The sequence below is a fragment of the Hyla sarda genome, chromosome 3 (assembly GCF_029499605.1).
Source record: "Hyla sarda isolate aHylSar1 chromosome 3, aHylSar1.hap1, whole genome shotgun sequence".
NCBI lineage: Eukaryota > Metazoa > Chordata > Amphibia > Anura > Hylidae > Hyla > Hyla sarda.
This window is the reverse complement of record NC_079191.1, coordinates 423,331,197-423,358,210: the sequence shown is the minus strand read 5'-3', so window position 1 is coordinate 423,358,210 and position 27,014 is coordinate 423,331,197. Positions and strand designations below refer to the sequence as shown.

Genomic DNA, 27,014 nt, shown 5'->3' with positions numbered 1-27,014 from the left:
GCTGATATTAACATTAATCTAGGTTAGATTGTGAAGTGAAATGACAGTGTCTGTCCCTAGATGTAGACTGACTGGATGCTTCCCCTTTTAGATTGCTGTACCCCGGGTATAAGATCATGGGGTTGAACAATGTGACAAGCCAAGGCTGGCAGCCGCAGACATATCAGATCTGCCTGATAGACCCAGTGTCTGGGAATGTGAGGACGGTCAACATCCCGTTCCATCTGGCTCTCAGGTAAGTCGACTGACCACTATTACTCAAAAAGAACAACTCCATGTGGCTTGGCCAAGGCTTAAAGGGGTATTCCAGCAGAAGGGTGTTTTTTTTTAATTTATTTTTAATAAAGATGCCCAGTCCTCCCACACTTCTCCGGTATCACTGGTCCAGTGCCCAATGCTATCCGCTTCCTGGTGACGGGGGTCAATGTGTTTCAGTGCAGCTCAGTGAATCGTACGCCGCAGCTGTGTCCCACCTCGGCCAGTAATTGGCTGAGCAGCAATGTGACATTGAGTCCCAGCACAAGCAGGCTTAAAGGGGTACTCCGGTGGAAAACTTTTTTTTTAAATAAACTAATGCCTGAAAGTTAAACATATTTGTAAATTACTTCTATTAAAAAATCTTTACCCTTCCAGTACTTATAAGCAGCTGTATGCTACAGAGGAAATTCTATTCTTTTTGAATTAGTTTTTTGGGTTTTCCACAGTGCTCTCTGCTGACACCTCTGTCCGTGTCAGGAACTGTCCAGAGCAGGATAGGTTTGCAATGGGGATTTTCTCCTGCTCTGGACAGTTCCTGATATGGGCATCAGGTGTCAGCAGAAAGCACTGTGGACAAGACAAAAAAAGAAATTCAAAAAGAGAAGAATTTCCTCTGTAGCATACTGCTGCTAAAAAGTCCTGGAAGGGTAAAGATTTTTTAATAGAAGTCATTTACAAATCTGTTTAACTTTCTGGCACCAGTTGATATTAAAAAAAAAAAAAAAAAATGTTTTACACCGGAGTACCCATTTAAAGTCCTGCTAGGACCTGTATAGGACAATTCTGATAGCATTGAAAATCCAGAAACTTGCATGATCAGGGATGATCCTGCCGCACCAGCGGGATCCCTTTCAAATGTTTTGGGCTCCTAGATTTTTTGATTTACACCCTTATATAAACCTTATTTTCAATGGGCACTGATTTTTTTTTTTTTTTTAAGCAAACACTTTTGATATGTCAAAGAGACGTATTAAAAGTTTTGACGGTCAGGGGCTGAGTGTACAGACCGAACACAAGAACGAGCCAGGAGAAGTCCCCTGACTCTGTCACATGACCAGGGAGGACTTATTATGTAAGTCTATGGGGCCATTTCGCTCACATAGACTCCGAGCAAGAAGAGAATTTGAGGCCACACACTTCTTTCCTGACTTGTTTTAATGATGGGTTAAAGATTGAATCCTCAGACACCGACCGGATAAAAACTATTGACTTGTCCCTAGGACACATTAACATTCTTTTATAACGTCAGGTACACCTAAAATGTTTCTGTGCCAGGATGCAGTGGTCGTATCCAGAATATTGTATCTTTGCCATTATGGTTATGTTTTTAAGGATAATGGAGCTGTATATACAAGTCTTTTATTTTTTTCAGTGATAAGAAATGTGAAAGGGCGAAAGACATGCATTTAGTAAAGAAGCTGACCACATTGCTAAAAGCTAAAGCTACAAACCATGGTAAGTGGGATTATCACTATAAGGCTGGCATCAATTGTTACATAGCTTTTAGTTGACACCTATTCCTTCCGTCAACCACTTCTCCTCATACACGTGCACCTTCTATTTGGCTGAGCATGCATGTGTTCTGAACTGGAAGAGGGGGATAAGATGCTGCTAGACTTCTGGGGGCATTTTAGGAACAAAAGGATCAGGATTAGAGACATCTTTCTGTCCCGTGACAGCTGTCAGTCAGAAGGCTCCCATACACAAAGGACTATGGATCCCTCTGAAATTGATGGCTTCGGCTGACTTGACACATGCACAACCACGCAGTGGTCACCCGCTTCTCCTTGCTGAACTATGGTCAGGGACCTTCATACTCCCAATTGGAAATATTCCTACCAATTGGATATTCATGAAATACCCTGTGTATTTGTCATAAATGTCTACAATTTGATATAAATAGTGTAACATATAACCTTTAAAGGGGTACTCCGGTGGAAAACTTTTTTTTTAAATCAATCGGTTCCAGAAAGTTAAACAGATTTGTAAATTATTTCTATTTAAAAAATCTTAATCCTTCCAGTACTTATCAGCTTCTGTATGCTCCGCAGGAAGTTCTATTCTTTTTGAATTTCTTTTCTTTCTGTCCACAGTGCTCTCTGCTGACACCTCTCTCCGTGTTAGGAACTGTCCAGAGCAGGAGAAAATCCCCATAGCAATCCTCTCCTGCTCTGGACAGTTCCTGACATGGACAGAGGTGGCAGCAGAGAGCACTGTGCTCAGACAGAAAAACAGAAAATAATTCAAACAGAAAATAACTTCCTCTGTTTATACAGCAGCTAAGTACTGGAAGGATTAAGATTTTTAAATAGAAGTATTTTACAAATCTGTTTAACTTTCTGGAACCAGTTGATTTAAAAAAAATAAATAAATAAAATAAAAGCCGTTAACATATAACCTCAGTAAGGATTGTGATGAAGGTTATGTTGATAGTGAATTTGTTATATCTATTCTCTTATGTTGTAGACCGCTTGGAAGCCGAAGCAAAGGAGATTCTCCTAGATATTAAATATCCTGCCACCAAGAAACAGGTAGAGTCCTGGATTGTTTTTCAGGAGTTTTTGTTGCTTTTCTATTTCGCGCTTGATATACTCCTATAAAGAGAATATTAATCAATGGCGTTTCCGGTCTTCAGGCCTTGGAGAACATCCTCGCCAGTCAGCGCGTGCCGCTCTCCTCACTCACCAGCATCACGCAGACTTTGCTGGACTCTCTCAGGAGCCAAGGTAACATTGTCATTGAAAACACATTAAAATATTACTGAAAATGCACCTCGCTCTGGCCTGTTGTGGAAGTTTTAGTTCACATCAAGGAAAAGGAATTTCAAAACTTTGGACAATCCTTGGGTAAGGAGGGTCTCTTGACAGTGAGCTGACACAAAGGGGAGATTTATCAAGATCTGTGCATGGAAAAGTTACCCAGATGCCCATAGCAACCAATCAGATCGCTTCTTTCATTTTTAAAAAGGCCTCTGCAAAATGAAAGCAGCGATCTGATTGGTTGCTATGGGCAACTCAGCAACCTTTCCTCTGCACAGGTTTTGATAAATCTCCCCCCAAAGTGTCTTTTTGTTGGGACCTCCAGCGGTCAGTTGTAGTTAGGCTGCATTCACACCACGTTTTTGCAATACAGTTCCCGTATCAGGTTTTTGATGAAAAACGGATTCCTCAAAACCGGACTAAATTGTATGAAAACGTGTGTTCAAATTTTAGCCCGTATACGGTTTGAAAAATAATGTCTGGTTGCATCCGTTTTTTAAAGGGTAACTCTCATTAAAATTTATTTTTGCTATTGCACTCCTTATTGTAAATAAAAAATATTTCTAATATACTTTGAAAAATCTTAAGTTTTCTATGTTTTATTTGTGCTTAAAAAAAGCTCAAGAGCACATTTTCCCCCATCTCATCCACAGACTTTGGACCAAAGCCCAAACACAGGAAGTGCAGCCTGGAGTGCTGAGGGGGGGGGGGGGGTCCAACCTCATCCAATCATAGCTCCTCTCACACTTAACTGCCATATGCTGTTGGTTGGACCCCCCCCCCCCCCCCCTCAGCACTCCAGGCTGCACTTCCTGTGTTTGGGCTTTGGTCCAAAGTCTGTGGATGAGATGGGGGAAAATGTGCTCTTGAGCTTTTTTAAGCACAAATAAAACATAGAAAACTTCATTTTTTTAACCAAAGTATATTAGAAATATTTTTTATTTACCATAAGGAGTGCCATAGCCAAAATTAGTCTTAATGAGAGTGCCCATTTAAGAAAAAAACATATACGTTTTTAACTTTTCACTCCATTATGAATAAAGTTTCACTTGTTTGATTGAAATTCCAAGAAAAAAAAACTGTGCAAAGTCAAAAACCGGATGGTGAAAACCGGATGGAACCATATGCACATATAGTTCTGTACAGTTCCCATAGACTCCCATGTTTTTAAAAAAACGTATACGGTTTAATACAGTTTTTCGCCTGGACCCAAAACCGTGGTAGGTTATGGTTTTGGGTATGGGAAAAAAACTGACAAAACCGTGCAAGGTGCAAAACGGACACAACCGGATGCATCGTTTGTCATACGGTTTTCAATGGAGAGTCAATGCATACGGTTTTCAATACGGTTCCATACGGTTTTCACATTGAAAACGTATACGGGAACTGTACTGCAAAAACGTGGTGTGAATGCAGCCTTTAGTGAGGAAACCTGTGAGTAAGTGTTCAGCTTCCCTGCAGCGCCACCACAGGATAAATGAAGCATTGCACTGTACAAACATCAATGTGTTGTCTATGTAATACAACACAGGACAGGTCCTCCAGAGCAGTGTTTCCCAACCAGGGCGCCTCCAGGTGTTGCAAAACTACAACTCCCAGCATGCCTGGACAGCCGATGGCTGTCCAGGCATTCTGGGAGTTGTAGTCTTGCAACATCTGGAGGCGCCCTGGTTGGGAAACGCTGCTCCAGAGCAAGAGACTCTTTATGCAGCTGATCTCTATTCTGGCTAAGAGAGGAGGATCCTGAGCCGAGGACCATGTTCCTATTAGGTTATATGACTATAGGTTTTCTACACGAGATAACCCTTTACCTCCCTGTACTGTAAAGACATATATCTTATATTGATGAAGGCTTTGCTCATTCTTGCAATGTATATTTTCCTGCAGAGGTGGACTATGTGGACGAGGGTCTGCTTGGGTTTTGTGAGGACCGACTGAAACTTCTACACATCTATGAATCTGTCCAGAATATCAGTTCTCTTGCTGTGGAAACAGATAACTCGCCTTCTACCAAAGTAAGTAGGAAAAATAGGTGAACTGTGGCCCATAGCGTGTGTGTATATATATATATATCTATCTCGGGAAAGCTTCTGATGCTACAAATGTGTACATATGGATCTTATACTGGATATATCCTAGTTACTTGGAAGACAAATGAAAATGTCCAGCGCAGTCTCGATGCAATACGTGTCTTTTTATTCAGCAATTGGCAAACATGATGAACAGGTGACGCGTTTCGGCCACAGTATGTGGCCTTAATGAGTACCTCTCATCAACTAAACTTTCCCTAATCCCCCTCCCCGTCTGTCGCTGACTCTAACTATCTCTATCCCTGTGATTATTTCAAGTTTAACCCCCCCCAGTAAATACCTTTTTACATCTATCTTTGGTAGCTCAGTTTGGAGCTGTGTGCGTGGGGAGGAAGTGGGCGTGGCCCGGCAGGCGCAACGTCATCTGATGCCTGCCAGGGCCGGCCATACAGAGAGGAGGAATGTCGGAGGACTGAGCTGCCGTGTCCTGCAGGGATTCACGCTCACCGCTCGCTCCCGCCTGTCTGATTGACAGGCTGGGAGCTGCACTTAGTATGCGATTTCGGACTCGGCACTCGGAGTCCGAAATCACTGAAACGGGGACTCCTAGGGAGACTCCTACTTTCAAAAGTAAAAAGCACATGAAAGGAAAACCTTTTTTTAATAGAATCCAATTACAAACTTAATCTATATATATTAAACTATAAAATATAAAAAAATCTTTTGATGAGAGGTACTCTTCAAGGCCACATACTGTGGCTGAAACGCGTCACCTGTTCATCATGTTTGCTAATTGCTGAATAAAAATACACGTATTGCATTTAGACTGGACATTTTCGTTTGTCTTCCATAGTACATGAGACTTGGGTCCGGTCTCGTCCGAGACACATTAGAGGCAAGTGGGACAGAAGCCATTGCTGCACATCCTAGTGACTGTACATGAGTGTCGCACACGGTTTTCTCCTTCCAGGAGCTGGCTCTGCTGCTGAGGCTGGAGGAGAAGGAGCTGACAAGACTACAGACTCTAATACGGAACTACAAGCAGGAGCACACTAGGACAGGCGTGCGCTTTGCTGACGATGAGGACGGAGTGTTGCCAGTAAAGGCGTTCCTGGAGTACCTGGAGTGTGAGCAGAAAATGATCAATGTAAAGAAGATAAGTGAGGAGGAATATATTGCATTAGGTGAGCACATCCACAGCAGCACCATCCTGGTACAGAACCTTTCACTAGGACAGATGTATTATCAGCACCGACTCCAGTGCAGTTTTCTTGTACAGTATGCTACCGAACTATGCCGAAGTGTCAAGTTAAGGACTGATGGTATACACAGTGACATTTAGGGACCTAGGGGGGCATTTATCATTGTAGGTGTAAGTGAAGCATTCATCATTGTAGGTGTAAGTGAAGCATTTATCATTGTAGGTGTAAGTGAAGCATTTATCATTGTAGGTGTAAGTGAAGCATTTATCATTGTAGGTGCAAGTGAAGCATTTATCATTGTAGGTGCAAGTGAAGCATTTATCATTGTAGGTGTAAGTGAAGCATTTATCATTGTAGGTGTAAGTGAAGCATTTATAATTGTAGGTGTAAGTGAAGCATTTATCATTGTAGGTGTAAGTGAAGCATTTATCATTGTAGGTGTAAGTGAAGCATTTATCATTGTAGGTGTAAGTGAAGCATTTATAATTGTAGGTGTAAGTGAAGCATTTATAATTGTAGGTGTAAGTGAAGCATTTATCATTGTAGGTGTAAGTGAAGCATTTATCATTGTAGGTGTAAGTGAAGCTTTTATCATTGTAGGTGTAAGTGAAGCATTCATCATTGTAGGTGTAAGTGAAGCATTTTTTTACACCTTTTTTTTGTGTGTAGGAGCAACAAATTTTTATTAAATTGTTGCAGGACATTTGATACACTTTGTGCAGGTCACATTTTCTGAAATTTCACTCTTCACGTACACCAAAAAGCTAAGCTAAGTCTGGGCTGGTGTAGTTTTGAGACTTTTTGGTGTCTTTTTTTTTTTTTGTGCCTTTTCACAAAAAGTCTCCGTTGTTAAATTCATTACCACTGCAAAACACTAACCCTAACAGCTAGTCTGTACACACTTAAAAAAAAAAAAAAAATTTAAAAAAGTATAAACCAAAAAAAATAATAGCCTGAGGTGCAGTGCTGCGCCAAAGGAGAAACAAATATACACACAGCTCTAAAGACAATGATAAATGCCCCTCCCCCTAGTGCCTGTGTATAGTACTCCAATCTTGATATAAACAGAGGGGTAATCACAGGGTCCCGATCAGCTGAGATGAAGGCCGGAGGGTCCTTACCTGCCTCTGTGCCATCTGATCGGCGATTGAAGAATACAGGCAACTTGTATAAGTGGCGCACTGATAATATTGATCACTGCTACAGTGTTAACTATCTTACGACTAAAGGAGTACTGCAGTCTTAGACACTTGTCCCCTATCCCCGGCTCTGTGCGAGTCGTTGACCTTGCTTGACTGAAGTCGACAGATATAAGAAGTCCAGAATTGCTGATTTTCGTTCACTTCATATACCAGAAAAAAATGAATAAAAAGAGGTCAAATAAGTCCCATCAAAACAAAAATGGTACTGATCAAAACCACAGATCACGGCGCAAACGTACGGATGCTGATATCAAGTGTGAAAAGAGATTAAAAGGGCACTCCGGTCAAAACCCTTTTTTTTATTTTTTATTTTTAAATCAACTGGTGCCAGAAAGTTAAACAGATTTGTAAATTACTTCTATAAAAAAAAAATCTTAATCCTTCCAGTACTTATTAGCTGCTGGATACTACAGAGGAAATTCTTTTCTTTTTGGAACACAGAGCTCTCTGCTGACATCATGACCACAGTGCTCTCCGCTGACATCTCTGTCCATTTTAGGAACTGTCCAGAGCAGTTCCTAAAATGGACAGAGATGTCAGCAGAGAGCACTGTGTTCCAAAAAGAAAATAATTTCCTCTGTAGTATTCAGCAGCTAATAAGTACTGGAAGGATTAAGATTTTTTTCAATAGAAGTAATTTACAAATCTGTTTAACTTTCTTGCACCAGTTGATTAACAAAAAAAAACAAAAAAAAAAACTTTTTTCCACCGGAGTACCCCTTTAAAGCAGAATTCCAGAGGTGCAGTGCTATGCACGCTGCACAGTTCAATGTGGGAAGAAGCAGCTTACGCTATGTTGATTGGGTTACCAAGGCAACTGTATGTCACCCAGCGAGTTCCGTGCCCAGTGGCATGTGTATGTAACTCGCTGGGCATTGTATGTTAGGGCATTAGCCATGTGCTTCCAATAAATCGAGCAATGTTTCCCCAACATGTATATACTCTATATCAGTGTTTGTTAACCAGGGTACATCCAGCTATTGCAAAACTACAACTCCCAGCATGCCCGGACAGCCGAAGGCTGTCCGGGCATGCTGGAAGTTGTAGTTTTGCAACAGCTGGAGGCACCCTGGTTAACAAACACTGCTGTATATAGTAACTATTCTGTCTTTTTCCTTTACCTTGTACATTATTGTTATGCAGCGTGAACAGCATCCGTGCCCTGTGTGATTGTTATTCATTGTATTTCGCACAGGATCCTTCTTTTTCCGGAAGTGTCTACACGGTGAATGTTCCACAGAGCAGATGTGCGAGACCTTGGAGAAGGCAGGACTGAGCCCGCAGCTACTACTGGTATGTTATGTCGCCAAATCCACTCCGAAACACACATTCTAAGCTTATTAATATCAAAACCATAAAGGGGGAGATTTATCAAAACCTGCCTAGAGGAAAAAGTTGACCAGTTGCCCATAGCAACCAATCAGATGGCTTCTTTCATTTTTCACAGGCCTCTTTAAAAATTAAAGAAGCGATCTGATTGGTTGCTATGGGCAACTTAGCAACTTTTCCTCCGGACAGGTTTTAAGAAATCTCCCCCAAAATGACTACATCCTACATGGCATCCTACGTGTGTTTATATGATATAATGTCACATATGCTGGGAGTTGTAGTTTTGCAACAGCTGGAGGCACCCTGGTTAACAATCACTGCTGTATATAGTAACTATTTATATATATATATATATATATATATATATATATATATATATATATATATATAGGGGAATATGCAAATCAGCTCATTACATCACCTTTTCAGGCGATGTTCCCTGGTATTAGCTTAGCTCCAGTTACGGAATATAAAAAGCTAATCGGGATGAGCTGATTTGCATATTCCCCTACCCAGAATGCCTGCGGAGTGCTTAGTGGCCCTTGAAAGCTCCGTCACACCAGGAGTGGTGAAATATATATATATATATAGCAACAGGAGAATACAGCAGCACACTGCTAGCACAAAGATATAGATAAAACATGAGTATATAGATAAAACATGAAAACTATACAGCTATGGTGCCAGAAATGGACAGATAAAATTATGAAGTTATGAAATTATGAGGTACTTAGCTTGCAATTTGGCGGCCAAATAGCTTGGACCGTCCCACCACGGTAAGGTAACCTCATTGGGACGGACCCTACACTGTGAATATGCCTCTGTGTGAACAGTTCAGCAGGCATTGCAGGATCTGAAACATCCAATACACCTTATATACACCTGATAGAGGTGGGTGGGGTGCAAGAGCCAACATGGAGGTAGCCACTCCCCCATATGTGTAATACAAACAAAGGATAAGTTGGCCAGCACTATTGATTCCAAACTATTATATGTTTTATCTATATCTTTGTGCTAGCAGTGTGCTGCTGTATTCTCCTGTTGCTGTATATTTAGCCCAGCAGCGTGCACCTGTAAGCCAGGTCCATATAATAGTTTGGAATCAATAGTGCTGGCCAACTTATTCTTTGTTTATATATATATATATATATATATATATATATATATATATATATATATATATATATAGATCATGGACTAGGTCAGGTTACACTGTAGTTGTGCCACCACGTAACACTGATGTATTGGTATAGCAAGCGATCATTGGGCAACACTGTGCATCACTTTGCCACGACTATTCTGATTGCTGGGACCCCACCAGTTACAAGAACCGGGGGTCCCTTGTATATTCTGTGTGAATGAAGCTTCGATTGAGTATGCAATCTGACGCTGCTTCTAGGCAGCTCCCGTGACAGATTGTCGCTTCATTCTCACGGGGTCATGGGACACCTGTTTTCATGATCAATGGGGGTCCCAGCAGTCAGATCTCAACCAATCTGGCACTTAACACCTAACATTCAAACAGGCTATCAGTATTAGATGAATGGGGGTCCGACTCTTAAAGGGTTACTCCACTCCCCAGCGTTCGGAACTCAATGTTCAGAATGCTGGGTGCGGGCTTCCGTGTTCACGCCTGCCCCATCGTGACATCACGCCCTGCCCCGTAACTTCACACCCTGCCCCCTCAATGAAAGTCTATGTTAAGGGGGTGTGACTCCCATAGACTTGCATTGAGGGGGCAGGACGTGACATCACGAGGGGGTTTGCGTGAACACGGAAGCCCGCACCCAGCGTTCGGAACATTGAGTTCAAGATGCTGGCGAGCGGAGTAACCCTTTAACAGCCTCCCCGATCTGCCTGTTGTAATGCTGCCGTGCTCCAGGGAGAGGCGTGACAGCGCCATACTTTTAGTAGTGGCTGAGCCTAGTATGGCAGCTCCGTCCTGTTCACTGATCCTCTCTACATGTGTCTCGTTGCAGTCCCTGCTTCTCAAAGTTTGGCTCTGGAAGGAGAGGGAGATCCTGGAAAACACGAAGTCTCTCTGCTGTCTCCATAACATGCTGTCTCGACTGAGCAACATGAAAGGTGGGTGACAGGGGGATATTGGACTCTGTGATGCGGGGGATACCCTTACTGGCCACTTTATTAGGTATACTTTGTGATTACCGCTTCTCTAATACAATCTTTGGCAGGTAATTTTGCATAATACTGTTTATTTTTCTATTTAGTGGCCATAGATGAGACTTGGGATCTGCAGTCTGTCTCCCCCTGGTGGCAGAAGATGCGAACTGCATGCGTACAGTCAACCAGCAACGGAGCCGCTTTATTGTCTGCCCATGTTGGGCACTCCGTGGCCGCCAACATCACTAATGCCCTGGCAGAGAAGAAGGTAATATATTATCAGTTATATAGATTACCAGTATATGGTAATATATTACTGACATTTTCTGTCATGAGGTTTATTCTTTTAGGGGGTTATTGCTGTCAACTTCTGTTGTAAAAGCAGATTTACGCTTTTTGGACATAAACTGGTCACGTGATCAGAGAAATTATTTTTTTTTATCAACTGGTGCCAGAAAGTTAAACAGATTTGTAAATTACTTCTATTAAAAAATCGTTATCCTTCCATTACTTATTAGCGGCTGTATGTTACAGAGAAAGTTCTTTTGTTTTTGGATTTCTTTTTTTTTTTTTTCTGTCCACAGTGCTCTCTGCTGACACCTCTGTCTGTATCAGGAACTGTCCAGAGCAAGATAGGTTTGCTATGGGGATTTGCTCCTGTTCTGAACAGTTCCTGACACGGACAGAGGTGTCAGCAGAGAGCACTGTGGACAGAAAAAAAAGAAAACCAAAAAGAAAAGAACTTTTTTTGTAGTATACAGCCGCTAATAAATACTGGAAGGAATAAGATTTTTTAATAGAAGTAATTTACAAATCTGTTTTAACTTTCTGGCACCAGTTGATTTAAAAAAAAAAATGTTTTCCACATGAGTACCCCTTTAAGTGGATAATTATTTTTCTGGTGAGGGGTCTTCTCTTTGCAAAGCAAGACGTGAGCTATACTATATCATAGGAAAAGTCTTACTCTGTTCTTTGACAACTCTGTCTTCTCTATATGGCAGTGTTTCCCAACCAGGGTGCCTCCAGCTGTTGCAAAACTACTACTCCCAGCATGCCCGGACAGCCTTTGGCTGTCCGGGCATGCTGGGAGTTGTAGTTTTGCAACAGCTGGAGGCACCCTGGTTGGGAAACAATGCTATAGGGTAAGCATAGATGGTGTTATAGCTGCTGCTTGTTCATACTTTGCTTTACTAGTACTTATGACTACCTTTTCTTCTCCATTACCCGGTCACTGCTGCGTTCACATATTCGCTGGCTTCCTGTTAGATCTCAGGCTGCGTCTCCTTAGAAGGAATCCTTACCGTAATGTCTAGTTTGGTACTAGAATCTCTACGGTGGTGATGGCTTGGAGTCAGGACGTATATAGCGGAGGGAAGCAGTACCAGTCATTGTGCCTCTTGTTCCCACTGACCTGACATTAGATCTTTTCCTAGTTTCAAAAATCATTTCAGGAAGATGACGGCGAGTCCATGACCGACTCCTGGGAAGCTCTCTCCTTAGACACGGAGTACTGGAAGCTCTTATTGAAGCAGCTGGAAGACTGTCTCATCCTCCAGACCCTTCTGCACTGTAAGGGGTTGTCAAAGACGACGAAAATATCCTCCCTGCAGGCGGAGCCTCTCGGGAAACTCTCTGTGAAGAAACTGCTGGAAGGCGGGAAAGGTGAACAGAGCTATTGGTTTATTACATAACTCTCATACTGTTTTATAGTGTACTAGCAGAGTATCCAGCACTGCCCAGTATTCCTACCTAAACCTTGTGGGAGAGGAAAAGCAACAATGACGCTCTCATCCTTATAATGCCCTCCTTCTATCCCGTCCTCATATCCCCCCACATATTCAGTCCACACATCCCGTCCTCCTATTCCGTTCTTATATCCCGTTCTTATATCCCATCCTCCTTTCTCGTCCTCCTATCCTGCCCTCACATGCTATCCCCCTATCCCTTCCTCACATTCCATCCTCCTATCCCGTTCTTATATCCCTTCCTCCTATCCCATCCTCCTATCCCGTCCTCCAATCCCGTCCTCCAATCCTGTCCTCCTATCCTCCCATTTCGTCCTCCCATTTCGTCCTCCCATTTCGTCCTCCCATCCCGTCCTCCCATCCCGTCCTCCCATCCCGTCCTCCCATCCCGTCCTCCCATCCCGTCCTCCAATCCTGTCCTCCTATCCTCCCATCCCGTCCTCCCATCCCGTCCTCCCATCCCGTCCTCCCATCCCGTCCTCCCATCCCGTCCTCCCATCCCGTCCTCCCATCCCGTCCTCCCATCCCGTCCCCCCATCCCGTCCCCCCATCCCGTCCTTCACACTAACTATTCTCTGCACCTGCCTGTTGGACAGTCGACAGGATGTTTAAAAGTCCCGGGCAATCTCTGCAGCCCAAGAGTAACACTATCAAGGGAAGTATCGAAAGTTCCATGGACTTGCATGGGACGTCAGACAAAAAACTCCACCCTTGCATGAGGGGGTGGGTTAGGGTTAATTTAAGTATTCTATATTTTTAGTTGACATATAAGAAACATGTGACCAAGATTCAGCAAAATATCTCCAGCCATTTGGATGTTATGCTGGAACATAAACACACACACACACATATATATATATAAACACACATATACAGCTGTCTGCAGATGGGTCCTCTTCCCTTCTGGGGAGAATTCTGGCTTGGCATAAAATCCCGATCAGTTTCTGAGACTCTGTAATTGGAGCTAAAGCTGATTTTCGTGAATGCTACCTGTGATGCTACCATATTCCTTTTCCCAGAAGGCCCCTGGAGTGCTAATGGCCTTTTTTAAATCTCCATACACCAGAAGTGGTGTTCCCTAAACACACATACACACACACAGTGAGCTATATATATATATATATATATATATATATATATATATATATATATATATATATTATTATAATCCTCACATTGTGCTGTACTCTATCCAGGCGGTGTAGCGGACACAGTGGCCAAGTGGGTATTTAAACAAGATATATGCCCTGGGTTGTTAAAGCTGGCTAAGGAGAAGAGGGAATCACAGGGATGCAGTGGACCGGAGCCAGAAGAGACAAGTATGGCCGTAGCTACTGTGGAGACCAATCAATCAGAAGATGCCAAGGAGGAATGTCAAGGTGAGAAGATAACATGCAGGATGTTCACTGCACAAGGTATTGGTTGCAATCCTATGATATGCACAAAGGAAGTTAGGATGTACTGAATCGCCCCCCCCCCCCCCCCCCCCCTTTTCCCATTTAATAAAAAGGCATGCTGGGAGTTATAGTTTTGCAACAGCTAGAGGCACCCGGGTTGGGAAACACTGCCTTAAGCTCTTTACCACAGTCCTCCCACAGCACTCCTGTTAGTTCCCAGATACAAGGCAGCAGAGGATAATACGTTGTCTTGGGAGAAAGGGATGAGCTTGAGAGCTGCTGAGACAACATTATACTGACAGGAGAGAGGGAGGAGCCAGAAGCTATTAAGACAGAACCACACTGTCAATAAGAGGGCTACATAACTTCCTGACAAGTATAATTCATGCAAAAGCATGCTGAAGCCAGTACAATTTGTGATAACACTATATTAGTAAGTAATATATCTTGGTGATTGTTATATTTAACCTCTTTAAGGACAAGCATGCTGAAAAAAAAAAAGATTGCGGGGGGGGGGTCTGAGTGCTGGAGCCCCCCACGATCTCCTCTTTAGAGCCCCGGCTCTCCTTCGTTGCAGAAGATGATTGCTGAACGGCTCTCCCCATAGAGCTATATGGAGGGGACGTGGTGCTCCGCTGTGAAGGAGAGTGATAGATTCAGATAGGAGATACTGACCCCTTGTCATAGCGGGGTGGTCCTGGCGGCAATCAACCCTTCGGGACCTGTGTCTAATCGCGGCATTAACCCCTTAGACGCCGCAATCAAAGTTGATTACGGCATCTAAAATAAAAAAAAATAAAAAAAACATTCCCGGCAGCTCAGTGGAGCTAATCGGGACCACCACGGTAAAATCTCAGTGTGCCGATCAGCTGAGAAGATGGCGGGAGGGCTCTTACCTGCCTCCTCACCATCCAATCGGTGCTCTCTTGCTCCAGGAGGTCTCAGCAGCCTGGAGTATTTGAGCACCGATAACACTGATCAATGCTATGCTATGGCATAGCGTTGATCAGTGTATACAATTAAAGGATTGCATGTAATAGTCCCCTATGGGGACTAAAAAATGGTGTAAAAAATAAAACAAAAAGTTTAAATAAATGTTAATTAACCCCTGAAACACCCCCCTTTTCCCATTTTTAAAAAAAAAGTGAAAAAAAAAACATAAACATGTGGTATCACTGCGTGCGTAAATGTTCAAACTTTAAAAAATATAACCTTATTTAAACCGCGCGGTCAATTGCGTATACGTATAAAAATATCCAAAATCCAAAATTGTGTATTTTTGGTCATTTTGTGTACTATAAAACAATGTTTAAAAAGTCCCATCAAAACAAATGGTACCAATAAAAACTACAGATCATGGCGCAAAAAATGAGCCCTCATACCGCCCCGTACGTGGAAAACTAAAAAAGTTATAGGGGTCAGAAAAGGACATTTTTTAAATGTACTTATTTTCGTGCACAAAGTTATAATTTTTAACAGAAGTAAAACGAATCAAACCTATATTGATGGCTATCATTTTAATCATTTAATCATTTAATTTATTTGTAAATTACTTCTATTAAAAAAATCTTAATCCTTCCAATAGTTATTAGCTTCTGAAGTTTTCTGTCTAACTGCTCAATGATGATGTCACGTCCCGGGAGCTGTGCATGATGGGAGAATATCCCCATAGGAACTGCACAGCTCCCGGGACTTTAATGGAATTTTGTAACTGCCGTATAGGATTTTTAATGTTTTGAAGGGTTTTTCTAACGGGTCTTTTAAAAATGAGCAACTTTACATTGTGAAAGCAGCCTTGGGGTGCGTTCACGCGGCTGTCTATCCCCGTTTTTTTGTAAACGGTTTAAAAACTGTTTTTAAAATCCCATTCATGTCAATGGGATTTTTTTTACAATCTGTTTACACCCGTTTGTACCCGTCTGCACTAATTTCCGTTTTTTGACGGCAGAAAAAACGGCACATGCAGTATTTTTTCTTCCGTCAAAAAAAAAAACAGAAGAAAAAAACATTGAAGTCTATGGAAAACGGATGAGCCTTTAATGTCATCCGTTTGCATCCACTTTTTCAGTCAATTTTTTTGATCCGTTTTTACTTCCGAGTATGCTCAGAACAAAAAGAATATTTTTTTTTTACTTTATTAACTGAACAATAACTGATCCAAACAGATAACATCCGTTTACATCAGTTATTGTCCGTTTTTTTGACGGCAGAAGAACGGGAAGGGTCTAGACTGCCGTGTGAACACAGCCTTAGAAAGTGAGGAGGAAAAAAATGAAAATGGGAAAACCCTGAGTCCTTAAAGGGGTAGTCCAGTGGTGAAAAACTTATCCCTTATCCTAAGGATAGGGGATAAGTTTGAGATCGCGGGGGGTCCGACCGCTGGGGCCCCCTGCGATCTCTCTGTACGGGGGCCAGGCTCTCCGGCCAGATAGCGGGTGTCGACCTCCGCACGAAGCGGTGGCCTACACGCCCCCTCAATACATCGCTATGGCAGAGCCGGAGATTACTGAAGGCAGCGCTTCGGCTCTGCCATAGAGTTGTATTGAGGGGGCGTGTCAGCTGCCGCTTCATGCGGAGGTCGACACGCCCCCTTCCCGCGGGCTGTCGGGGCTCCGTACAGGAGATCGCAGGGGGCCCCAGCGGTTGGACCCCCGCGATCTCAAACTTATCCCCTATCCTTAGGATAGGGGATAAGTTGTTCACCACTGGGTTCACCACTGGACTACTCCTTTAAGGGGTTAAATACATTTTTCTGATACCGGAATACCCCTTTTTAAGGTTGAACATCCTCAGTGGAAGCCCCCCCCCCCCCCCCAGATAGATGAGAGAAAAGGAAGCGGTGGCGGCAGGGGGACTGTGTTCTATTTCGGAGACAGGGAAACTATATGATAAAATACCAGCTGTAACTTTTGGCCACTGCCTCGATAAAGCTACAAGATGAGGAAGAGTTAGGCTGGGTTCACACTACGTTTTCTCCCATACGGGAGCGCATACGGCAGGGGGGAGCTAAAACCTCGCGCTCCCGTATGTCACCGTATGCGCTCCCGTATGTCATTCATTTCAATGAGCCGGCCGGAGTGAAACGTTCGGTCCGGTCGGCTCATTTTTGCGCCGTATGCGCTTTTACAACCGGACCTAAAACTGTGGTTGACCACATATTGATCCATATTGATTGTATTGTGTTTCTCCTCAGTGGTGGAGCTGATGAATCTGGTTTACCAGCATTTCCCGTGTAGTCTGGATCTAGACGTGTTGCTCGCCCACTGTTGCTGGGAGTATATGGTTCAATGGAACAAGGATCCAGAGGTAACAAACTCATCTTACATTCAGTGATACATCTATATATTTATGTGTGGAGCAGTGTTTCCCAACCAGGGTGCCCCCAGCTGTTGCAAAACTACAACTCCCAGCATGCCCGGACAGCCTTTGGCTGTCCGGGCATGCTGGGAGCTGTAGTTTTGCAACAGCTGTAGGCACCCTGGTTGAAAAAACACTGATGTGGAGGCTCCGGCAGTAGGGTTATGTGTTGTCTTTATTAGGCCCCTTTCACACTTACTGTTATCATCCTGCTTTTTTACTGCCGTTATTTTACAATAACGGATAAAAAAAAAAATGGATGCAAAAACTGGTAATAACGGATGATAACTGATGACCATCATATGTTATTTTTAGAGATGCGCGAACTTACAGTAAATTCGATTCGTCACGAACTTCTCGGCTTGGCAGTTGATGCCTTATCCTGCATAAATTAGTTCAGCCTTCAGGTCCTCCGGTGGGCTGGAAAAGGTGGATACATTCCTAGGAAAGAGTCTCCTAGGACTGTATCCACCTTTTCCAGCCCACCGGAGCACCTGAAGGCTGAACTAATTTATGCAGGAAAAGTCATCAACTGCCGAGCCGAGAAGTTCGTGACGAATCGAATTTACTGTAAGTTCGCTCATCTCTAGTTATTTTTAATGGGTTTTATTCTTAAAAAACCTGATGTTGTTCATCCGTTATCACCAGTTACATCCGTTTTATCAGGTTTTTAACCCTTGTTTTGTAAAGCTGTACTGAGCATGCTCAGTACAAAAAACAGATGTTAAAAAACCCTGACAATAACTGATAATGTATGTTTTTTTTATTTTTTTTTGAACATCCGATTCCCATAGACTTCAATGTTTAAATTTTAACGTCCGGTTTTTCACGATTTTTTTTTTGCCGGACCCAAAATTTGTGCATGCACCTTCTTTTGTGCCGGCAAAAATAACGCACATACCTGATGCAAAAGGATGTTCAAAAAATCCCATTGACATGAATGAGAATTTTTGACACCCGTTTTCAGGACTTTTTGCCGGGAGTAATAACGGATGATACCTGTAGTGTGAAAGGGGCCTAATTACTGTCACTATTACTTTATCAGTATGTTTCTTACTAGAAGGCAAAGCAAACAATTGATGGTAGATTCTGATTGTATATTGTGTATGTAAATAGAGTCAGAAGATACCATTCTATCCCCGCAGGAGGCGCATTTTCTTGTCCGGTCTGTGGATCATCTAAAGAACATTACTAATGCTCATGTACAGTTTGGTAAGTGGAATACAAGTCATCAGTTCTGTCGATCTTTGTCCCATCTGACCATACAACACTGGGGGGGTCTTTTATAAAATACTCTCACTATTTACCCCAGATGGATTTACTCATGTATGTGTGTGTATTCTGTGATATGTTGTGTGTGTATTCTGTGATATGTTGTGTGTATATTCTGTGATATGTTGTGTGTATATTCTGTGATATGTTGTGTGTGTATTCTGTGATATGTTGTGTGTGTGTATTCTGTGATATGTTGTGTGTGTGTATTCTGTGATATGTTGTGTGTATATTCTGTGATATGTTGTGTGTATATTCTGTGATATGTTGTGTGTATATTCTGTGATATGTTGTGTGTGTGTATTCTGTGATATGTTGTGTGTATATTCTGTGATATGTTGTGTGTGTATTCTGTGATATGTTGTGTGTGTATTCTGTGATAGGTTGTGTGTATATTCTGTGATATGATATGTGTGTATTCTGTGATATGTTGTGTGTGTATATTCTGTGATATGATATGTGTGTATTCTGTGATATGTTGTGTGTGTGTGTGTATGTTCTGTCATTTGGTGTGTGTGTGTATTCTGTGATATGTTGTGTGTATATTCTGTGATATGTTGTGTGTATATTCTGTGATATGTTGTGTGTATATTCTGTGATATGTTGTGTGTATATTCTGTGATATGTTGTGTGTATATTCTGTGATATGTTGTGTGTATATTCTGTGATATGTTGTGTGTATATTCTGTGATATGTTGTGTGTATATTCTGTTATTTGTTGTGTGTATATTCTGTTATTTGTTGTGTGTATATTCTGTGATATGTTGTGTGTGTATATTCTGTGATATGTTGTGTGTATATTCTGTGATATGTTGTGTGTATATTCTGTTATTTGTTGTGTGTATATTCTGTTATTTGTTGTGTGTATATTCTGTTATTTGTTGTGTGTATATTCTGTGATATGTTGTGTGTGTATTCTGTGATATGTTGTGTGTGTATTCTGTGATAGGTTGTGTGTGTATATTCTGTGATAGGTTGTGTGTGTATATTCTGTGATAGGTTGTGTGTGTATATTCTGTGATAGGTTGTGTGTGTATATTCTGTGATAGGTTGTGTGTATATTCTGTGATAGGTTGTGTGTATATTCTGTGATAGGTTGTGTGTGTATATTCTGTGATATGTTGTGTGTGTATTCTGTGATAGGTTGTGTGTGTATTCTGTGATATGTTGTGTGTGTGTATTCTGTGATATGGTGTGTGTGTATTCTGTGATATGTTGTGTGTGTATATTCTGTGATAGGTTGTGTGTGTATTCTGTGATAGGTTGTGTGTATATTCTGTGATATGATATGTGTGTATTCTGTGATATGTTGTGTGTGTATATTCTGTGATATGATATGTGTGTATTCTGTGATATGTTGTGTGTGTGTGTGTATGTTCTGTCATTTGGTGTGTGTGTGTATTCTGTGATATGTTGTGTGTATATTCTGTGATATGTTGTGTGTATATTCTGTGATATGTTGTGTGTATATTCTGTGATATGTTGTGTGTATATTCTGTGATATGTTGTGTGTATATTCTGTGATATGTTGTGTGTATATTCTGTGATATGTTGTGTGTATATTCTGTTATTTGTTGTGTGTATATTCTGTTATTTGTTGTGTGTATATTCTGTGATATGTTGTGTGTGTATATTCTGTGATATGTTGTGTGTATATTCTGTGATATGTTGTGTGTATATTCTGTTATTTGTTGTGTGTATATTCTGTTATTTGTTGTGTGTATATTCTGTTATTTGTTGTGTGTATATTCTGTGATATGTTGTGTGTGTATTCTGTGATATGTTGTGTGTGTATTCTGTGATAGGTTGTGTGTGTATATTCTGTGATAGGTTGTGTGTGTATATTCTGTGATAGGTTGTGTGTGTATATTCTGTGATAGGTTGTGTGTGTATATTCTGTGATAGGTTGTGTGTATATTCTGTGATAGGTTGTGTGTATATTCTGTGATAGGTTGTGTGTGTATATTCTGTGATATGTTGTGTGTGTATTCTGTGATAGGTTGTGTGTGTATTCTGTGATATGTTGTGTGTGTATTCTGTGATATGTTGTGTGTGTATATTCTGTGATAGGTTGTGTGTGTGTATTCTGTGATAGGTTGTGTGTGTGTATTCTGTGATAGGTTGTGTGTGTGTATTCTGTGATAGGTTGTGTGTGTGTATTCTGTGATAGGTTGTGTGTGTATATTCTGTGATAGGTTGTGTGTGTATATTCTGTGATAGGTTGTGTGTGTGTATTCTGTGATAGGTTGTGTGTGTGTATTCTGTGATAGGTTGTGTGTGTGTATTCTGTGATAGGTTGTGTGTGTGTATTCTGTGATAGGTTGTGTGTGTGTATTCTGTGATAGGTTGTGTGTGTGTATTCTGTGATAGGTTGTGTGTGTGTATTCTGTGATAGGTTGTGTGTGTGTATTCTGTGATAGGTTGTGTGTGTGTATTCTGTGATAGGTTGTGTGTGTGTATTCTGTGATAGGTTGTGTGTGTGTATTCTGTGATAGGTTGTGTGTGTGTATTCTGTGATAGGTTGTGTGTGTGTATTCTGTGATAGGTTGTGTGTGTGTGTATTCTGTGATAGGTTGTGTGTGTGTGTATTCTGTGATAGGTTGTGTGTGTGTGTATTCTGTGATAGGTTGTGTGTGTGTGTATTCTGTGATAGGTTGTGTGTGTGTGTATTCTGTGATAGGTTGTGTGTGTGTGTATTCTGTGATAGGTTGTGTGTGTGTATTCTGTGATAGGTTGTGTGTGTGTATTCTGTGATAGGTTGTGTGTGTGTATTCTGTGATAGGTTGTGTGTGTGTATTCTGTGATAGGTTGTGTGTGTATATTCTGTGATAGGTTGTGTGTATATTCTGCTACAGTGGGGATCAAAAGTTTGGGCACCCCAGGTAAAAATCTGTATTCATGTGCATAAAGAAGCCAAGGAAAGATGGAAAAATCTCCAAAAGGCCTCAAATTACAGATTAGACATTCTTATAATATGTCAACAAAAGTTAGATTTTATTTCCATCATTTACACTTTCAAAATAATAGAAAACAAAAAAATGGCGTCTGCAAAAGTTTGGGCACCCTGCAGAGTTAATATCTTGTGCTGCCCCCTTTGGCAAGTATCACAGCTTGTAAATGCTTTTTGTAGCCAGCCAAGAGTCTTTCAATTCTTGTTTGAGGTATCTTTGCCCATTCTTCCTTACAAAAGTCTTCCAGTTCTTTGAGATTTCTGGGCTGTCTGTCACGCACTGCTCTTTTAAGGTCTATCCATAGATTTTCGATTATGTTGAGGTCAGGAGATTGTGAAGGCCGTGGCAAAACCTTCAGTTTACGCCTCTTGATGTAATCCCCCATGGATTTCGAGGTGTGTTTAGGATCATTATCCATTTGTAGAAGCCATCCTCTCTTTAACTTCAGCTTTTTCACAGATTGCTGAAATTTTATTGAATCCATTTTTCCTTCTACTCGTGAGATGTTCCCTGTGCCACTGGCTGCAATACAACCCCAAAGCATGATTGATCCACCCCCATGCTTAACAGTTGGACAGAGGTTCTTTTTATTAAATTCTGTTCCCCTTCTTCTCCAAACGTACCTTTGCTCATTCTGGCCAAAAAGTTCAATTTTAACCTCATCGGTCCACAGAACTTGTTTCCAAAATGCATCAGGCTTATGTTAATTTGCAAAGTTCAAACGCTGATTTTTGCGGTGAGGACATAGAAGAGGTTTTCTTCTGATGACTCTTCCATGAAGACCATATTTGTACAAGTATCTCTTTATAGTGGAATAATGTACCACAACTCCAGTGTCTGCCAGATCTTTCTGGAGGGATTGTGCAGTCAAACGTGGGTTTTGAATTGTTTTTCTCACAATCCTGCGAGCTGTTCTGTCTGATATTTTTCTTGGTCTTCCAGAGCTTGCTTTAATTTCCACTGTTCCTGATGTCTGCCATTTCTTAATTACATTCCGAACAGAGGATATTGACATCTGAAAACGTTTTGCTATCTTCTTATAGCCTTCTCCAGCTTTGTGAGCGTCAACTATTTTCAGTTTCAGATTTCTAGACAACTGCTTAGAAGAACCCATGGAGCTGATTGTTGGGGCAAGGTCAGATGAGTCTGGGCATTTAAAACCTTTGAGATTGACATCACCCGGTCCTCCAGATGATGATTGAGAACAATCCAGGACACTGGCAGGTCTCAGCTTTGCAAAGAGGCAGAACATACTATAAATTCTGCAGGGTGCCCAAACTTTTGCAGACGACATTTTTTGTTTTGTTTTTTGTTTTGTTATTTTGAAAGTGTAAATAATAGAAATAAAATCTAACTTTTGTCGACATATTATAAGAATGTCTAATCTGTAATTTGATGCCTTTTGGAGATTTTTCCATCTTTCCTTGGCTTCTTTATGCACATTAATACAAATTTTTACCTGAGTTGCCCAAACTTTTGATCCCCACTGTATATGTTGTGTGTGTATATTCTGTGATATGTTGTGTGTGTATTCTGTGATATGTTGTGTGTGTGTATTCTGTGATATGTTGTGTGTATATTCTGTGATATGTTGTGTGTATATTCTGTGATAACATGAAAATACCTTGATAGCTTTGTCTCTAATGTAACATTATAACATATTGGAGGTGGATACACAACACTATCACATTTGGCTGAAATCAGTCAAGAAGAAGGGGAAGAATTCAAGTATCCTAGATATAAGCTTATGTGCTGCTGTGCTGGATCAGTCCATTATTGTAGGTAGTGACTGTGCATTGGTTCAGTCCACAATTAGCTAAGAGACAGCTGGGACAGTTCATTGGATCAGTCCCATATTGTAGGTAGTGACTGTGCATTGGTTCGGTCCACAGTTACCTAAGAGACAGCTGGGACTGTTAATTGGATCAGTCCCTTATTGTCGGTAGTGACAATTAGAGATGAGCGAACTTACAGTAAATTCGATTTGTCACAAACTTCTCGGCTCGGCAGTTGATGACTTTTCCTGCATAAATTAGTTCAGCTTTCAGGTGCTCCGGTGGGCTGGAAAAGGTGGATACAGTCCTAGGAGACTCTTTCCTAGGAATGTATCCACCTTTTCCAGCCCACCGGAGCACCTGAAGGCTGAACTAATTTACGCAGGATAAGTCATCAACTGCTGAGCCGAGAAGTTCGTGACGAATCGAATTTACTGTAAGTTCGCTCATCTCAAGTGACAATAATGGACTTGAAGCTGTGCAGACCCCTGTCCACCAGCGAAAATGTCTACATCGGGTATGTGAGCAGCACAACAGATCTCAATCCTGTTGATCATCCGATCCATAGAAGCCTCGCCTCACAGCTTACAGGATCTGTTGCCGATACGACAGAACATCTATAGAAGTCTATGGAGAACACGAATGAAAACTACACAGCATTAGGCAGATGATTGTAATGTTATGGCTGTTCGGTTTTATATGTTATGCCTGCAGATTTGTCCATAACATGCTGCCGTAATGTACAATTCTGCTATATGTCTGTATCAGATGGTACAAAAATAGACAGTATTTTATGAAAAACGTCGTCTATATACCTTCTAGTTTCATATTTATGAGTGAGGATCCTGGTCTTGTGTTAAAACGTTGCTCTGTGTACTTGTATTTTTCAGGGCTGTCCCTGATGATGTGGAATACATTTATTATTAAGCGATTCTCAGCTGCTGCGTATCTCATGGATAAGGTGAGTGTCTTTTTTTTATTATTATTATTATTTTTTTTTTTTTAGGCAAATGACAATGTATAATATCATGAATGGCTCACTGGGGGCCCAAGGCCCACATGTTGCCATTTGTCACTGTATAACTAAAGCAATGTTTTCCAAATAGTGTGTCTCCAGCTGTTGCAAAATTACAACTCCCAGCATGCCTGGACAGCCGTTGGTTGTCTGGGCATGCTAGAAGTTGTAGTTTTGCAACAGCTGGAGGCACCCTGGTTGGGAAACACTGCACTAAAGTATCAAAATGTTGGAGTGTGGCCTCCTGGACCTCTATTTTATCTGCTTTTTTTTTTTTTTGGGGCTTTTTTTCTTCTTAGGTCGGGAAATCGCCAAAGGATCGGTTGTGTAGACGGGTAGGTACAGCTGACAATTGTGGTGGTATGTGAAACCTCCCCTTTCGGTGCCCCATATTTATCAGGCTTAAAGTTGTACCTATCAATTAGAAAAAAAAAAAACTTTTGACGTAGGGACATGTCAAAAGTGTTTATCGTTCGTTTACACCATGACCATTGATAAGAAGGAGCAGGGTGGGGAATCTGCACCCTTCTATGTCTATGAGACCTGGACGACCCCATAGACTTAAATAAATCCATCCAGGTCAAGTGACACATAGCTGGGAAAGAATGTACTTAGAGCAATACTCCTCACTTATATGGAGTCTGAACACTCAGATCTTGACCAACCAAAACATATATGTTTCTACAATATACCAAAAGTTTATTTTATTTTTTTCATAAGACAGGTCACAGACACATTTGCATTTTTTTGTGTGTGCTTTTCAAGTATTTACATGAAATAAACCATTTCTGCAGTTTGTTTTAATCCATGTTTGTATTTCATTTTTATTCTGCAGCTTGCATGTATTACCATACATTGCATGCTGCTTGATTCCATTGAGTGACAATCCCAACAGCTGGCTCCTTGTTAGCTCAGTCTCCAGACCCTCCTGTTTTCTCCTGAGTGCTCATCTAACTTCAGATAAAATAGTGTCTTAGATCAGCATTCATGATAGAAGTTAGTGGGGACTGAGCTGAAAAGGGGTAAGCTGTTGAGATTGACACAGAATGGCATTAAGCAGCTTGTATTGTATTATATTACATATAAGCTGCTGAAGGAAAATGGAATGAAAACTGAATTGACACCAGTTTTAAAAATGCTTTGTTCCACCTAATACACAGAGTGCAAAGGTATCCTTTAAATAGGCACTGTCATTATATATATATATATATATATATATATATATATATATATATGTTTGTGTGTGTGTTGTAGTACTCATGTACTACAATATATCTCTAATATACTTCTATTATTTTTTCTTTGTGTCAATTATTTTAATTTACTGTTGAAAATCTGGCCACTAGGGGTCTCCCTCCTAGTGGCTGGCTGCAGCCTGCTGTGACGTCACAGCTGAATTCGGACTGATCCCGACCGGGCATCAGTCCGAATTCAGTCAGCCTGCGCTTGCTCCCTGCCTGTCAATCAGACAGGCGGGAGCGAGCGATGTGAACGCCGGGGCTGCCCGCATTGGCTCCCTGGTCTCGTGCGCCAGCCCCGCCTCCCGGAATATATGTGCGGCAGTGTGCACTGAATCTCAGTGCTGCGCTGCTGCTGCCTCATACTTTGGTATTTCTGATCTGAGGTCTTATATGAAAGAAAATTTCAAAAAATAAAAGAAAACAATATAATCACTGCATGGGAGTTGGGGGAGTTGTTTCGGGGGCCGTAACAAAGATAGATTGCTTTCAACAGAGGGTGCATCCAGTTATTTCACCACTACAACTCCCAGCATGCCTGACAACCAATAGATGTCAGGGCATGCTGGGAGTCTGTGTTTGTGAAACACCTGGAGGTACACTGTTAGGAAAACAATCATGGCCTTTATAGATAAGCTAAGGGTGTATAGATGAGCTAAGGGCAGAAGTCGGGCCCCAGCAGGCATCAGTGATGATGTGCTTGCTGGGGAAGTCTGCCTGGTAAGTGAGCACACTACCAGGTAAACAAAAAGCTATTTCTAAAATTGTTTAAAAAAATGTAAGGCAGGGAGGAGGGGGTTAGGGATAGATGGGCAATAGGCAGGGACAGAAAAAAAAGGATGGTGGGAGCTACTCTTTAATACCTCCTGTATATAAGTTTTCTCTCAGTGTATATAGGTTTACTGTGTCTCTCCTACCCACTCCTACTCCTCTCACCCCCCCTCTCTTTTTATCTATCTTATATCATATCTATCTATCTATCTTCTATCTATCTCATATCTATCTATTTTCTATCTCATATCTATTTATCTCATATCTATCCATCTATCTATCTCCTATCTATCTATCTATCTATCTATCTATCTATTTCTCATATCTATCTGATATCTATCTGATATCTATTTATCTATCTCATATCTATCTATCTGATATCTATCTCATATCTATGTATCTATCTGATATCTATCTCATATCTATCTATCTATCTCATATCTATTTATCTATCTTTCTCATATCTATCTATCTCATATCTATCCATCTCATATCTATCTATCTATCTCATATCTATCTATCTCATATCTATCTATCTCATATCTATCTATCTCATATCTATCTATCTTTATATGATTCCAGTGCCATGTTT

At 41.3% G+C, this 27,014-nt stretch overlaps 1 protein-coding gene across 2 annotated transcripts in view; it reads left to right on the top strand.

Annotated features, from left to right (window-relative positions):
* Window positions 1-27,014, top strand: part of RAB3GAP2 (RAB3 GTPase activating non-catalytic protein subunit 2) — a 103,188-nt gene that overhangs the window by 60,303 nt on the left and 15,871 nt on the right. Inside the window, exons 15-29 of one of the 2 annotated variants that reach the window (XM_056568376.1) lie at window positions 92-235; window positions 1,631-1,713; window positions 2,725-2,789; window positions 2,894-2,984; window positions 4,905-5,032; window positions 6,018-6,231; window positions 8,647-8,744; window positions 10,760-10,865; window positions 11,009-11,169; window positions 12,353-12,563; window positions 13,843-14,025; window positions 17,237-17,349; window positions 18,546-18,612; window positions 24,289-24,359; window positions 24,713-24,748. In XM_056568376.1, the coding sequence (XP_056424351.1) occupies window positions 92-235; window positions 1,631-1,713; window positions 2,725-2,789; window positions 2,894-2,984; window positions 4,905-5,032; window positions 6,018-6,231; window positions 8,647-8,744; window positions 10,760-10,865; window positions 11,009-11,169; window positions 12,353-12,563; window positions 13,843-14,025; window positions 17,237-17,349; window positions 18,546-18,612; window positions 24,289-24,359; window positions 24,713-24,748 (1,771 nt within the window). Of the gene's footprint in view, window positions 1-91; window positions 236-1,630; window positions 1,714-2,724; window positions 2,790-2,893; window positions 2,985-4,904; window positions 5,033-6,017; window positions 6,232-8,646; window positions 8,745-10,759; window positions 10,866-11,008; window positions 11,170-12,334; window positions 12,564-13,842; window positions 14,026-17,236; window positions 17,350-18,545; window positions 18,613-24,288; window positions 24,360-24,712; window positions 24,749-27,014 lie in introns of both variants that reach the window. The other variant, XM_056568375.1, reaches the window with a different exon arrangement.